Genomic DNA, 16,734 nt, shown 5'->3' with positions numbered 1-16,734 from the left:
TTTCGAATAATTTCAAATTATTTGGTGATGGAATATACTGAAGGTAAACAAAAACAAAAACAGGAAAACACATTTGTAAATCTCAAGAATTAAAGATTTTTAATACGTAATATTTTATGTGGATGTAAAATAATCCCATGGTAATGGAAGCCATTTTGCATTTGAGAAATCCTTTGCAAAATCGGTGTTTTTTTTTAAATTCAATTTTTATATTTTTGAATCCGGCTGAAATTTTTGTGGCGCTTACGGTTTGCCCAGAGAAACCATTTTGCATCATTAGTTTGTCCATATAATTTTCCTTACAAATTTGGCAGCTGTCCATACAAAAATTATATGTGAAAGTTCAGAAATCTGTTCCTTTTAAAGGAATATTTCGATCGATTTAGACTCTTCGGCAAAGTTGCAGGTTTGGATAATATGTTTTGGGTTGATGTCTATTTTTCAGAAATTTCCAGGTTGTGCAAACAATCTTTGACCGAGTTATAAATTTTTTTATCGATACTAGTTAAAAAAACCAAATGTTGGTCGTAAAAATTTTTCAACAAAACTTTTTGATGTAAAATCACATTTGCAATCAAAAAGTAACTTTAGTGAAATTATATAAAAAGCACCATTTTCAAGCTAAAGCAATTTTTAAGGTTACTTTTTTGAAAAAAAAAAGCATTTATTCATTTTTTTAAATTAAACCTTGAAAAAAATTTTTTGAACATCTGTCTCTATACTTTGCTTTTTTGAACTTTGCTCATACGACCCTTAGTTTCCCTGCAATGGTTTTAAAAACAGGAAAATTGATGTTTTCTATGTCTCACCCAAACAACCCACCATTTTCTAACGTCTCAGCAACTAATGGTCTGATTTACTATGTTAAATTTTGAGACATTCGTGAAATTTTCCGATCGTTTCGAAAACAATATTTTCTGAAAAATTAAATCTAGTCTAACATTTCAAAACATTCTATATGACTCCCTTTTGAAATGTTACATAAAACTGATTTTTCAAACAATAAACATTGATAATTATTTTTAAAATTTAACTTTTTTATACCAATGACCCATTTCAGAATGGCAGAGATCCTAGAGGCCCAATTCCGAGATCATTGGGCATTGTCTGGCCCCGCCTGAACATAGTACAAGAACCAGATGAGTCCTCGACCTATCTTTAAACTTCTAACCCCATAAGGCAAAACAGGGATCAGCGCGTATTTAATAATTGTTGATATGTAGGCAAAATGTGAAAATATCAGTTTGGATAGATCTCACCAAGCCACTATCAGCGCTCACGAGCAGCTTGATCATATTCCTGCCGACACGACTCACATCCTGGTGTACAGATATGCTGGCGATTCTTGGACAGCTGCTGCTTCAGCACGATATCCACGTTCTCCGACCAATCTTAACCGATCGCACCAAGCTTTGCTTATTTTCCAAGTACTTCTTCTCTATCTAAAATACCTTCTCCGTAGCAGATGAAATTGCTTGAGCGCTGCTTGATGACACTTCCAAAAATATTCCTTGACAAACTGCTTTTATTTCTTTCGCACTATTTAATTTTTCTAACGAGTTGAATACCACCCTTAGAACGAGCTAGCCCACATCACACCAATACAGCTGCAAGAGCAAAGCCGCCGCGATGAACTGTCAAACCCTTTACCAACCGGCGTAGAAAACAAAACTCGTGAAAAAAACTGTCCAAATTCCCAAATTTGCAGGAAATCTTCACTTTCCACTTGCAAATCTACACATTGTAAAATCTTTTCACTACATTTCACGCGATTTTTTTTATAAGAACAACCGATTAAACAATTCAAATTTCGCGGACCGCACACTGCCAGCCTTTACTCTCGATGGCAGGGCTGCCAACTTCTTGTCAATTTGTCGAAAAATGTTCACTTATTTGCAATATATTTCAGAAGAAGAGGCACCTCTTTAAAATAATTATTCTGAGGAAAAAATACTTATTTTTCACAATTTTTTTGTAAACGTGATTTTCATAATAAAGTTTTTTTTAGAGTTACATTGTCTTTTTGATATTGCCCTAAAATTTCAAAATCATTTTGTCCACTTTCATCTTCAAGGTTCGATGTCACCCCATCTTCAGAATAGATTATTGCTTTTATTTTGCTAAAATAATACATCTGAAAACTTTTTATTCCATTTAGGAAAATATAAATATTGTTTAATTTTGTTCATAATGAACAAAAACAAATTCTCTTTGTGCCGAACAAGTTGTTCGGCACTCTATAACTGTGAGAAAGTCCAAAAGTCTTGACACCAACTCATCAAAAGCTGTCATTAATTTCAATTGCACTTTCCAAATCCACAAACTACCGCCAGACTCCCGGCGAGATTCCATCCGATTGTGTGATTTGCTCTTCTGAACTGACAGACTTTGGAAAGATCTTCGCAGGAGGACTGCGTTTGTCACACACTTTTGGTCATTTCTCGCCACTTGAGTCTGGGGCGGCAAAATTGCTCCGTCATCAGTCATCCAGTGCGGAGGGGAATGACTATTAAACTCTTCATTGACCCCCACGTCCAAAAGGGTTAAATCGTTATCCAAACAAGCAAATCGTGTTTATTTATCGTCACGCGGAAACGCGATACCTTAAGCCAGCGAAGGGTGCAGTCCAAGTCCGGGAGTCCCGGGACTGGGATGTGGATGGGAAGGTTCTAGACGAACGGTAGATCCCGGCCCTGGACCACTCTGATTTGACATTGAATGATTGCTGCGGCTCTGGCTTGCAGTTTCATTTGCACGCGTTGATCTCTTGAACTTGAAGTCGCGCCTGGCACTACTGTTACGTTCTAGAAGGGTTCAGGAGTGGGCGTGATTCTGTGATCTGCTGATGGCGGTGTTAATGACTAAACGAGAGGTTCGAGATCTATTGTAACTATCGTCTTGCGCGGCCTTATAGTTACATGCTACCAGGCAAGGGCATCGAAGCATAAAACTCAATGAGGGTTGTGGGAGGTCCGAATGACTCCCAATTTCTCTCAAGGGTCGGCATGCGCTCATGCTCACGAGGCAGGAAAACACAATGTGTCGCTTCAAGATAAACTCCTCGGTTTATTCTCTGACGTCACTTTATTGCACCGGCTTCCTCTTCTACCTGACCTCCTATCCTTTCCCACTATCCCACTTCCTTACAGGCTACCTCCTACCTCGACCTGCTTCTTCCCGGATACCGTGGGTGGATCTTCTGCTGATAAGGGGCCCCTCAGCTACGCCTGCCGCTGCTCTGCTTCCGGATCTCCGGAACCGACCTCCGGCCGTCTCGTTCTGCTGCTCGCTGGCCTGGGGGTGGACGTTGAACTCGCCGGCGTCCCGGCGTCGTTGTGGTTGCTGCTGCAGACTTCGCTGTCCCCTTCGTGTGCCTGTCCCTCGCGCCCTCGAGTATGGTGACGGACTCGAGCTTCCACGTCACCGAAGTTCTGTGGGAATTGCCCGGTTTCCGGCGCTGGGTTTGAGTCGTGGGACAGGTCTTTCGGAACCAGGTGGTTCTCTGGGTGGCTTGCGGTTCGGGGGGTTCCAAAATGGAGGACGCAGACGATCTAGCGATGTCGGCTAGTCGCTGCTCGTCGATACCGCAATTGACGACGGTAGACGGTGATTTTCACGGTCACGGATGTTGGGTGGAACCACGACCGAACCGAGGGATGTTCCGTAGCGAAGCTACGCGAACTTTAGTCCTAGACTAAGGGTTCTGTGGATGAGATGAGGGGGATTGTAATGGCGGTCCTATCTAGTCTGGTCACTCGCGGCACAGATCAGGGTTGTGGGAGGGTTCGCGGGGAATTACCTGGAGTTCCTGGAGTTCTCGCTTCTCCCAGTCTCCTCTGTCCTCCGTGAAGTCCTTTGACCGCTTCCTGGCACTGGCACGTCACAACACTCCGTCGAGCTGTAGTCGAAGCTACGACGGCTTTCGCGACTTGTCGCACTTCAATACACCGGGCAAATGGCCGATGAAAATCCGGGCCTCATCCCGCGAACCTCTGATCCGGCGAATCCTGGAAAACCCGCCCATCATCATCATCAGTTTCGCCACCCCAATGGCCGCCCATTCGTTGATCCTCGGCCCTCTGGTGGTGGCTAGCAGAACTGCTCCTCGTTATAGGCGCTTTAGTACGGAAATGGCTGCGTCCGTACACGGGAGACATAAACCGACTCGTCTCACTATCCACGAACACACGCATTCCCCTGCCTCTGTGTCACCGGAATTCTCCCACAACACACCCACTGGTTACACTCTCCTCCCACTCGGGTAAAAAAATATTAGTGAAGCTAATATTTTTTTTAACATTCACTTTAATAAAAGGCTGCGTCCTGCTGAACCTTGTATCATTACCACTACACATTGACAAACGAACTGTACACTTCTTATCTTTTCCGCGCAGTTGTTGACAAAATCTACTGGAATCAATTCGTATTCTACTAGGTCCTGCAGACGAATACCTGAAAGGAGACGTTTCGCACAGTGTGGACTTGTGTTGGGGTCATAAGGTTTCATCGTTGTAACCCGAAGGTCCAACTCCACGCTGTTTAATTGGTTTCACCAGTGTACGGGCCCTCAATGTTTGTTCAACTCCGGCCTCCAGCAACACAACACAAAGTACTACTAACCAACAAAGTCGAGGAACAATTCAAAACCTTTAATAAATATTTACAAATATATACAAAACAAAATATTTACACATTAAAATATATTTACAAATCAAGACTATGAAAAAGTCTGATAAAAAAAAAACAACGCATGCAAATAAATAACAAATTAAAATATTGAAGCATGCAAATAAATAACGAAGAAAACAAAGCAAATTATTCCGGGATATAAATTATTTACATATTTCAAAATACCGCCCATGTACGGTTTGAAATACTTCATCGCACATTACGATTCATGCGTGACGCGGTACACTGTCGAATAGTGCGCTACCAATCTAGTACTTCACTACTTTTGACATTCTTCATCTGTGTATGTGCGAACTCTGTAGAACAATCGGACTGTCAAATTCAATAACAAATGTGGTAAAGATATTTTGTGAAAAGTACTGCTTGAAGATTCAGTCCGAAAATCTGAGATTTAAGCACTTTTTTGGGAAGGTTACCGTCAGAACCTTTGGCCAAAATGAACAATGACGTAACTAGTTCTCCTCCAAAGTGACTTGTCTCGATTTTTCGACTGAATCTTCATCAGATAAGTGATTGTTTTATGTATATGATTTTTAGGTTATGGCATGAGGATTAAATGCGATTTGAGGTAAGTTTAATGAAGTAACTCTTAACTGAAGTGAAATTTTATTAATTTGGCATTTTTTTGCTAATAATGACTAAAAATTGATTTATGTGGGTTCTAAATTTTCTTAAATTTGAATCATATGGGTTCATTGAGTTTGTTACCATCTCAAAAGCTTCGATTTACGATTGTTTCTCAAGGTCATTTTGGTTCATTCATTTATTTGGCACATACACCTACGACAATCGGTTGATCAATGGCTAACACACCTTGACAAAACTCTAAACACTTTTTAACAGAGTTCTGACTCAGGTCGTACGGCACAATCAATCATCCAATTACGTTTCATTCTATTACTTTCAATCATCCGTTCAAATTCATTCATAGTTCATTCATTCCTCAACATTTCACTTTCATACTTTTCCATTTTCTTCAATGATTTACATCATACAACACCAGCATACAAACTGGTCACAACTACAACCACAAATTTCCCACGTTACACACGTGTCTTCACTTGCTCCACTTGGCGTTACGACTAGGGAAAGATAAATAGTGTTTCTAGAGAAATTGTTAACAGAAACCACTACTACTAACCGAAATCAACCAAGTTTCGCGAAGCCATCTACTACTTCACCTTCTCAGGTAAAACAACCCAAGTTACGGCTGATACCAACAATTATGCGCAGCATAACTCATGCTCGCAGCTGGATTCACTCAAACCGCCAAACTAACTCACCATCCCGATGGATGTCCTATGAGTAGTTAAATATTGGCAACTCCTGTGCCTAAACTTCTTCTTATTTCTGTCCCGGACTCCCACTTTACTAAATTTGCCACTCTTGGGCTAAACACGGGTCCTGCACCTTGCAGTCTCGACCCTGGAGCAACGGACACAGTCACCCTAGTCAGTTCGGAGTGATTATGTACAAAATTGGATTGGTAGACCTCTAGAAAAACTATTAGCAGAGGTAGCTACGCCCCAAGTGTACCACTTTCCTCACCAAACTAGTCGCTGTTCCTAATCTCCATTTAATTTTAGGGAATTTTGGCCGAATTCATCGCACCTCCCTATCTCCTTCAACATCAACACAACTCACCAACAGGTAAGTCAACACGAAACATACAGTTCCAACTTCTACTAACACGCACACAAATTCCTAGACACCACATTTATGTTGCCATTGACTCACTGTAAGCACACCTCACAGACTGAATCAGTTGGAGAATCGACGAAAAAAGATTTATTAACTTCCTCGAAACCCATTGATCAGTCCAACTGGTTCACTCACAGGATTCTGGCTAAAACATAACAATTTTGAGGACTTTTCTAGTAGTTCTAGTACACATTGTTTGCCTCATAAACAACACATAATCACACTTTATAACACGTGGAAACTCAACTCCACAAACACTTACTTTCCTTTCAATCAGCCTTCAGCTGAAAAACCTTCTTTACTTTTGAACAAGATTTGGTGGAAACATCTAGGAATTCTATTAAAAGAATCAGACTTTCATTAAAAAATTGTTCTACGGTAAAATTTCTTCTTTGTCTCACATAACCCAAACAAAATTTGTGTTATGGAAACTCCTACAACATACATTCTCACTAAAATTACGACAAAATACATTTAATAGTGTGTGCACATTTGCACAACACCACATTCATTTTTACTGTGTTAAATCAGCAAAACTTTCACAGTTGCTCTAAAGCTTAAGTTTGTTTACTATTCTCTCTTCTAGTACATCATGTTTTTTATATCTTATCAAAAGAGCTTTTTGGTACAAACAATTTTCCTAGTACAAAATTTGTACACAAACACATTGGCTATTTTATGCTTTTCAGGGGTGGTGGGTGGAAAAATCTTTGAAATATTTCATTCTAGGGTCGAATTGGTAATTGTCGCATCATTCATTCAATTCCTTTCATTCAAACTCACTAATAATTGTAAAAGATCTACTTTCGCTTTCATGCAATCAAATATTAAAGTTTTATAGCTTTCATTGATACTAATTTATAACATTTTGGATTCTTTTCAGCAAATATCACAGAATTTTATCCCAGAAGTCTCATCACAGATGTCAAATTTCCACTAGTTTATCGATCATCGTGGACCTGAAGCATCAGAACAAATCAGTTGATCCTGTTTTAGTACAATTAAGTAGAATTAGAAAAGAACTAAGGTGATTTACTTTCCTGTTAATTTGTTATTCTAGTTTGATACAAACGCTTGTTAATTTGAAAATTGCTAGTTATGATGCATTTAGCGAAAGCATAATTAAAATATTCTATTTGAAACAATCTCAAAAGAGACGAAAAATAATTGGAAAATCCTAGACTTGTAAAAGCTTTCAAAAGCTGTTCATCACAGTAAATCACATTTTGTTTCATGTTGTAACTAGGTTAAATTCCAAATAAATAGGTTTGTTTGTCCGGTGTTTTATTTACAGTCCTGAAAGAAACGCACTCCACAGATCAAGAAATGATACGGATTTCTGAAAACTTACATTTTGACTAGATCTGGTAAATTTCCGACACCTTTTAAATTGAACCTTCTCTTTGTTGGCAGTCTCTCACTATCATTGACAGAACTACAAAACCCCTCAAATATGAACTGATTCGTCAGGTAAATTTGGTCAAAAACAGCCGTGCAAGTGTAACTTGTAAGTTTATCAAAGTGCATTGGGAACGACCAAGGGCGTTTTCCCAGAGACTTCGGCAACCTGTTATTAAAGTTAAACGTGTTTCCTACACAAGTAGCATGAACTAATTTTAAGTTGGGCGCCAAATTGTAACTATCGTCTTGCGCGGCCTTATAGTTACATGCTACCAGGCAAGGGCATCGAAGCATAAAACTCAATGAGGGTTGTGGGAGGTCCGAATGACTCCCAATTTCTCTCAAGGGTCGGCATGCGCTCATGCTCACGAGGCAGGAAAACACAATGTGTCGCTTCAAGATAAACTCCTCGGTTTATTCTCTGACGTCACTTTATTGCACCGGCTTCCTCTTCTACCTGACCTCCTATCCTTTCCCACTATCCCACTTCCTTACAGGCTACCTCCTACCTCGACCTGCTTCTTCCCGGATACCGTGGGTGGATCTTCTGCTGATAAGGGGCCCCTCAGCTACGCCTGCCGCTGCTCTGCTTCCGGATCTCCGGAACCGACCTCCGGCCGTCTCGTTCTGCTGCTCGCTGGCCTGGGGTGGACGTTGAACTCGCCGGCGTCCCGGCGTCGTTGTGGTTGCTGCTGCAGACTTCGCTGTCCCCTTCGTGTGCCTGTCCCTCGCGCCCTCGAGTATGGTGACGGACTCGAGCTTCCACGTCACCGAAGTTCTGTGGGAATTGCCCGGTTTCCGGCGCTGGGTTTGAGTCGTGGGACAGGTCTTTCGGAACCAGGTGGTTCTCTGGGTGGCTTGCGGTTCGGGGGGTTCCAAAATGGAGGACGCAGACGATCTAGCGATGTCGGCTAGTCGCTGCTCGTCGATACCGCAATTGACGACGGTAGACGGTGATTTTCACGGTCACGGATGTTGGGTGGAACCACGACCGAACCGAGGGATGTTCCGTAGCGAAGCTACGCGAACTTTAGTCCTAGACTAAGGGGTTCTGTGGATGAGATGAGGGGGATTGTAATGGCGGTCCTATCTAGTCTGGTCACTCGCGGCACAGATCAGGGTTGTGGAGGGTTCGCGGGAATTACCTGGAGTTCCTGGAGTTCTCGCTTCTCCCAGTCTCCTCTGTCCTCCGTGAAGTCCTTTGACCGCTTCCTGGCACTGGCACTTCACAACACTCCGTCGAGCTGTAGTCGAAGCTACGACGGCTTTCGCGACTTGTCGCACTTCAATACACCGGGCAAATGGCCGATGAAAATCCGGGCCTCATCCCGCGAACCTCTGATCCGGCGAATCCTGGAAAACCCGCCCATCATCATCATCAGTTTCGCCACCCCAATGGCCGCCCATTCGTTGATCCTCGGCCCTGGTGGTGGCTAGCAGAACTGCTCCTCGTTATAGGCGCTTTAGTACGGAAATGGCTGCGTCCGTACACGGGAGACATAAACCGACTCGTCTCACTATCCACGAACACACGCATTCCCCTGCCTCTGTGTCACCGGAATTCTCCCACAACACACCCACTGGTTACACTATCGTGAACGGTAGATCGCTGCTCTCCTGGGTAAAGACGTTTGTTAGTACCTTTCGAACTAATGGTAATTGATAGGTTCTTAACGTTTGCCGAGCGGTTTTGTTTAATAAGTGTCAACGTAGGTTCATTAGGGTTAATCTGGGTAATTCAATTCAGTGTGAAAACAAATGTTGCGCTTGTTGATTGCTAAAAGCGTTCTTGGTCATTTATCAAATGGAGAGCTAATTGAATCATTTGCATTTTGTTTCTTCACAATTTTTTTAAAGTTAGGTAAAATTTTAAAAATAAAAACAAATAATGAGTCCCAAAATTAAACCAGTTAGTTTAAATGACCCTATTTTAGGCATAAGGCTAGTATGGAGATTGGAAGGAAAGGGGTCAAGAAACAGCTTTACGAACAGCAGAACAACGAAGAGGGAACGTTTTCTTGGGGCTTTTCTTCACGCTCTCTGGCTTGCTTTCACTACCGCTGCTGCCCATTTGAAATTTTTCTTGACCGGTTTCTTCCGAAGTGCATATCAAACCAAGAATATATTGTTTTTGAAATATCGGTATCAAATGATCTTTTTTTTAAACACTCAAAATTTTGACAAAACTACGTATTTTTGAAAAAAAAAATAATCAAAATTTCAGTTTTTACAATATGGGTATAAAACGATCAAGATTTTTTGAAACAATTCAAATGTAATAACAACATTTTTTGAAAATAGTCAAAGTTTTCACAAAACTACGTATTTTAGAAAAAAAAATACTCAAAATTTCCGTTTTCACAATGTGGGTACCAAACAATTGGAATTTTTTCATACATTTCGAATGTAATAACAATTTTTTTTTGAAAAACTCAAAATTTTCACAAAACTACGTATTTTTTTCAAAAAACCACTCAAAATTTTAGATTTTACAAAATAGGAATCAAACATCGGAATTTTTTGAAATTTTTTAGCGTTTTCAAAAAATGTTTTAATTATTTTCGAAATGTATGAAAAAATCCCGATCGTTTGATACCATATTGTAAAGTCTGAAATTTTGAGTATTTTTTCAAAAATACATAAATTTGATTTTTTTGAGTATTTCCAAAAAATGTTGTTAATTTATTCGAAATGTATGAAAAAATCTCAATCGTTTGATACCCATATTGTAAAAACTGAAATTTTGAGTATTTTTTTTTTCTAAAATACGTGGAATTGTGAAAATTTTGAGTGTTTCAAAAAAAAAATTGTTAATACATTCGAAATGTATGAAAAAGTCCCAATCGATTGATAACCATATTGTAAAAACTGAAATTTTGAGTATTTTTTCGAAAAAACGTAGTTTTGTGGAAATTTTTGAGTATTTCCAAAAAATGTTGTTAATTCATTCGAAATACGTAGTTTTGTGAAAATTTTGAGTATTTCCAAAAAATGTTGTTAATTCATTCGAAATGTATGAAAAAATCCCAATCGTTTGATACCCATATTGTAAAAACTGAATTTTTGAGTATTTTTTCGAAAATACGTAGTTTTGTGAAAATTTTGAGCATTTACAAAAAATGCTGCTATTACATTCGAAATGTATGAAAAAATCCCGATAGTTTGTTACCCATATTGTAAAATCTGAAATTTTGAGTTTTTTTTTCGAAAATACGTAGTTTTATGAAAAATTTTAGTGTTTTCACAAATAATTATTCTACATTCATAATGTATGAAAAAATGCTAACAATTTGATACCCATATTGCAATAACAATAATTTTGAGTATTTTTTGAGAAACATTGCATTTTCAAAATACAGGGAAAATACGTATTTTTGTGAAAATTTTCATGAAATTATAATTTTAATGGATAGCTGACATCATCCCGAATCCAAACACTATAATTTTTTGATATTTGCATGATTTTTCATACGATTAAAGCCAATGTCTCCCATATAGCCAAAATCCCATAAGCTCTGTGCTTTGGTTAAGCACTGGACCGTGCTTAACCGAGGCAGTTGAACGAATCAAAACCGAGGCATGCAAAACCGAGGCATGTCGTCTGTACGAGAATCGATTCTCTAGACAGTTTTACATAAAAGTCTCCATATTGACCACTGTCCTAAGTCCAATTCTTGTGAAGTTACAGCGGTTTTAGAAAAACAAATGTTGAAAAATTAGGTTTTTTGATGGTTTTTGGCAATTTCTTTATTACAGACTTAATTTTTCAGTATCGAAAATATTTGTACAGTCATCCCACATATTCGGAACACCCGCAAATTCGGAACACTTTTATGATAATTTGTCAATAGCATGCCAAAAGTAGCTTTTCTGTCGACCTTACTATTTTTAGAACCTTCATTTGGACATTATCTTGCTATTTCACTAGTAAAAGTAGTACTTTTTGAACAAAAACTTCATTCCAAGACTATTTTGTCCAGAGCAGCAAAACACTGCCTCCAAATGGCCTGTTTCATGATTGTGGGATGTTATTGTGCCTCCCACAATTGTGGAACACATGATTTTTACTGATATTTTCACAAAAAAAGTTATCAAACCATGTATAAAACATCACTAAGCTTGAGTTTCACTGGTTTCAGTGTGTGAAGTCATTATTTGGTAATAAATATGTACTCCTGGAGAGATCCAAAGTTTGTTTACATTCGTAAGAAAAAAGTGTTCCGAATTTGTGGATTTCAAGGGTCAAAGTAATTCTTCAAAAACTTCTAATAAAAGTTAAAATTTGCAGATGTTCGATACAGCATTCGAAAGATCGCAAGAAAAGCTTTCAAATGAAGGTAATTAAGGTAATCGCTATTTAGCATTGGACAATCTGGAAACCGTTCCGAATATGTGGGATGACTGTACCGGTAAGCTTTTCAGTTCCCATACGATTTTTTTTCTTCAAACATCTTTGGCATATCAGGACAAATATATCGAAGTAAGACAACGGTTTAAGTCATTATTTGTAAAACTTTTTGATTTTTTTACTGATAACGACAATAACAAAAACAGAACAAAAAAAAAATAAGTACACCGATTTCCATTTATTGCTCTCAAATCTTCTGTACCTTTTCAGAATACAGTCCCGATTCTCCCTAATTTGTGGTAGTTACTCATAGATAATTTGTAAAATATTTTTTACATAAAATATGAAAGTCTAAACATATCTAAAATTTTGCATTGTCTGCTATAATTTTATTTGTTGTATTTTTTTTGGTATTTTAGACGTTTCAAAAGATGTTATATAAGCTAACAAGAGACTTATTTAATTTGAATCACATTGGATTAGAAATTTTGGTGCATTTAAAATCCAAAGCACAACAAAGAGCAAATAATCTATTCAGCTATCTTAAAAACTGTAAACATTGTTAGATTGAAGGGAAGATTGTTACCAAATAATAGTGTTGAGTTGATTCTTTGATTTTGAGCTTGAAAAACATAACAAATATAATTAAATCAAAGATTTGACTACTATTTCAAAAATATCCTGGGATCCCGGGGATTCCCGGGATTTATTTGAAAAAATCCCGTTTCCCGGAAAATTCAAAACCCGGGAAAATTGGACGCCATAGTTTTGTGAAAATGTTGAGTATTTTCAAAAAATGTTGTTATTACATTCGAAATGTTTGAAAAAATTCCAATCATTTGATACAAATATAGCGAAAATCTTAAATTTTGAGTATGTCTTCGGAAAAACGTAGTTTTGTGAACATTTTTCGTATTTTCAAAAAAAAAATATGACAAAAACACGATCATTTGATACCCATATTGCTATAACAAATATTCTGAGGTTTTTTTTAGAGTAAAAAAATGCATTTTCAAAATACAGGAAAAAACATATTTTAGTCAAAATTTTAATGTAACTATAATTAAAATGGATAGCGACGATCACCCCGATTCCAAAACACTATAATTTTTTGATGATTGTATGATTTTTCATTCGATTATAGCCAATGTTTCCCATATAGCCAAAATCCCATAAGCTTTGTGCATCAGTTATGCACGCCTCGGTTTGGCATCCCCCATATGCGGTGCTAAACCGAGGCATGCCTGTACTTTCAGCTTTGAAATGTTAGAACTAAAGTGATGTAAGGTAAATTATCCATGCTGTAGCAAACTTGTTATAGGGTAGGGTAGTCATCAATGAGACACTTTTGGTTTTCAACTTTCAACGATTTTTCTAATTTTTTCATTATAATGTTTTAATGAGCTTTTAGTTGCATTATCTTTCTTTTAATGTGTTCTAACATTGACCAAAATATGAGATCGATCCGACATCTACAGCCAGAGTTATTCAACTGTCTCATTGTAGACGCACTTGGCAGGAACAATGAGACAGCTGGGGAACAATGAGACACTTTACGAAAATCAACATTTTTCTAGCAAAACATCATGTTTTTGTATTGTTCCATTGCAGGTGACTTGCTTTGAACATTTTAGAGCAATTTTGCCAACATGAAACTTTTAATAACAAAAGTTACACTAAAAAGTATTGAAATTTTGTAAAATCCATATATTAATACCAAATAACTTTGTATTTTTGGCTAAATGAAGTTTAAACTCTATAAATATGCCAAAAATCACTTTTAATTCATGTTTTGAAAGATTTTCATCGATTTTGAAAAGTTTATTGAAGAAAAATCAAAGTGTCTCATTGTTACCCATGGGCTAAAATGAGTGGGGAACAATGAGACAGCCCTGGATTCTGGGTATATTCTAAATTTTGGCCAAACCTAATAAAAGGACATTGTAGCCCAACTTAATCCCTATGGAACGTCGAAAGAAATTTGAAGAAATATTAGTTTTTGTGTAAATGGCAGCCTACGAGCGAAAAAGTATTTTTTGTCCATAATTTACTTTTACACCCCATAATCAAACATTTATGAATTACTTTTCAAGGGAGCGTTCATAACCAAAGCCACTAATATGGCAGATGTGTATCTAGTAGACACACCTTTCCCCCAAATATGAGCCTGATTGGTTGAAACTACGACTTGTGAGAGCCATTTTATCATTGTTCCCCGTGTCTCATTGATGACTACTCTACCCTATCAACATATTATGGTATTTTGCTAAAGTATCAATCAAAATATAATATAAATATCAGTAGATGAAAAATGTTTAAGGAATTCCAAGAGTAAAATTTCACAATCATGGTATAAACCAAACTTCACGATTCCTTATTAAACGTTCTGCAGCATCATAAAAATTGAGTAGATTTTTCTGTAAACCTGCAAGAAATCTGCATGAAACCATCGTACACACTAAAAAGTGTTTCACCCTACCGACAAAAACAGGTTCATATCCAGCGGCAGCATGCCTCCGAACGTCAGCAGCAGCGATTGCTGCGATTTCGCCATCATAAACTTGATGCTTTGCTGCTCCGGGATGCGAATCTGGTGCCACGAGACGTTGTACACCGATTCGGCGAACAGGTCTGCCTTGATACTGATGAAGGTGCCCAGCGCGCAAAAAATCAACAGCTGAAAGGTCGCCACGATGATCGCCAGGTAGCCGGGAATCCAGAGGTCCTGCAAACGAAAAGGGCTGAGCGTGTTTTGGCACTTTTGTAACGAAATTGCTCTCACGATATGCTCGACGAACAAAATCACGACAATCTGCATGGCCATACTGGAGATCTCGATGAACATCTGCACCGCAAAGATGCGCTCGATTTCGGTAACGAACGCGCTCAGATGCTGCTGACAGTGGATGATTTCGACCAACTTTTGCTGAATCACGGAGTACTCTGCGGTGTCCTCGATCAGCTTGTCCAGATCCTCCAGCTTCAGCTGTAGCACATCGTACTGGATGCAGATGTTGAACACCAACGCAAAGTACATGTTCTGGGTTGCGGTCAGCCCGGGAGGAGTCCAGGCGATACAGCTCACCTGGTACAGGTAGTTCAGCTGGTAACCTTCCATGGTGTCAGGGTCGGTAAATGGCAGGATCACCCCAAACGGTAGAACCTTCTGTTCCGTCCACCAGTAAACCGCAAACGGAAGCACTCCAGCAATGATGCATCCTCCTAGGAAGCAACCACTGTACAACATCACACACTGCTTCAGCATAATCGTGTACTTTTGCTGAACCTCCCGGCTACGCTCACTTGACTCCTGCCTGTAGGTTTCCTTACTCTCGGCAAAGATCTGCGAGTATGCCGCAGGACTGCCCAGGAAGAACCCCAGCCTGGAGACACCAATCACGGCGTACCCCAGGGTGACCAGCGCGAACGCAAAGTTAAACACGTCGTTCCGAAAGCGGTACAGATCGTAACCGGTGACCAGGATGAAGAAACTGGCCAGCGACCAAATCACCCACGTGGCCGTCGAGTAGCGAAAGTTCGGATTGAAGACGTCAATGCCGAGCAGCTTCAGGACCCACCGGTTTGCGGAGGTAATCCGTTCGAACACTTGCAATGGCCTCCGGTAAGTCATACTGGCTGCGGACTAATGCGGTGGTGTTGCGATGGGAATGTTACTTGCAAGTGGGACAAGAAACGATACTACAAGAAGAATACATTGATGGCGTGTAATTGAGCAGAGCTTGTGCTATACGAAATGTTAATTGCAGCAGTGCTAATGAGGGTAAGAAATATCAAAGAAAGGTCAAGGTTCAGCATGTGCTGGGTTTCTCACCGTAAACGGTTGTTATAAGCTTTTCTCTCGTAAGTTTAAAAAAAACTAGACGAATTGTTCATTCAAAACTATAGATAATGCATGATTTTTCAAAGAGAGAACTTGTAGAAACCTGGGTGCTCAATTTTGTACAGTCAAAGTGGAACCAATTCACTATTCGCCAAAAGTAGAGAGTGTTGTTAGCGAACATTAAAAATTGTTTTTTTTTTTTTTTTTTTTTTGCAAGAATAAAACATGTGTAGCTTTTAAGGACCTGGAGTTGAAATCAAGAAATCTTAAGAAAGTTTAAGGCGAGATCGTCATTTTTTTATAATTATGAATGGAAGTTGTTTATAAAGTCGATGCGATTGTACACCCAAAGGAAAAATATATATCAAAATCTGCAACAGTGGATTTGCTGCAGAAAATGTTACATTTTCTAACAGTTTTTGCAGCAAGCTCATAGCTCATTTTTGCCCGTGTGTAAACATGTCAGCAATCTGCAGTTCTCACCAACAGAGAAGATTATGTTGGTGCTCTGTCCCTCTCAATCAACCGGACCATAAGATGACAGTTTTTGTAAGTTGCGCGTATTCACCGACAGATGGCAAGTGGGCCTCGTCGGAGTCCGCCCATCAACGCTTTTTTTCGTGACGGCTTTAAACTATTCGCCATTTTCAAAAGTTTGGCTAAATAATATTGAATGCCGCCATCGGCCCAGTGGGCCCACAAAATGAGGTACGCTCAGTTTGTATGGGAGCTGTCAACATGCTCCCGGGCTGCT

General features: G+C 39.1%; 1 protein-coding gene across 2 annotated transcripts; it reads right to left on the bottom strand.

Moving 5' to 3' along the window:
* Positions 1 to 14,509: 14,509 nt before the first annotated feature.
* Positions 14,510 to 15,811, bottom strand: LOC6053269 (odorant receptor 67d). 2 transcript variants are annotated; one of them, XM_038248581.1, is made up of 4 exons: positions 15,225 to 15,811; positions 14,922 to 15,125; positions 14,619 to 14,864; positions 14,510 to 14,564 (listed from the first exon to the last, which is right to left on the bottom strand). In XM_038248581.1, the coding sequence occupies exons 1-4, from the start codon at positions 15,768 to 15,770 to the stop codon at positions 14,517 to 14,519; spliced, it is 1,044 nt and encodes a 347-aa protein (XP_038104509.1). In that variant the 5' UTR covers positions 15,771 to 15,811; the 3' UTR covers positions 14,510 to 14,516. The 2 variants fall into 2 exon arrangements, with proteins under 2 accessions (XP_038104509.1, XP_038104508.1); XM_038248580.1 differs by having other exon boundaries at positions 14,922 to 15,811.
* Positions 15,812 to 16,734: the final 923 nt, after the last annotated feature.

This window comes from Culex quinquefasciatus, chromosome 1 (genome assembly GCF_015732765.1).
Source record: "Culex quinquefasciatus strain JHB chromosome 1, VPISU_Cqui_1.0_pri_paternal, whole genome shotgun sequence".
Classification (NCBI taxonomy): Eukaryota; Metazoa; Arthropoda; class Insecta; order Diptera; family Culicidae; genus Culex; species Culex quinquefasciatus.
The sequence above is the reverse complement of the archived record's forward strand: the minus strand, read 5'-3'. Positions and strand labels throughout refer to the sequence as shown.

Excerpts from the sequence above, each read along its gene's own strand:
- LOC6053269 (XM_038248580.1), bottom strand. The coding sequence starts at position 15,770 with ATGACTTACCGGAGGCCATTGCAAGTGTTCGAACGGATTACCTCCGCA. Across the intron at positions 14,865-14,921 it reads TTTTGTTCGTCGAGCATATC|GACCTCTGGATTCCCGGCTA; the intron begins GTGAGAGCAATT and ends TTTCGTTTGCAG. Across the intron at positions 14,565-14,618 it reads ATATGAACCTGTTTTTGTCG|GTTTACAGAAAAATCTACTC; the intron begins GTAGGGTGAAAC and ends GATTTCTTGCAG.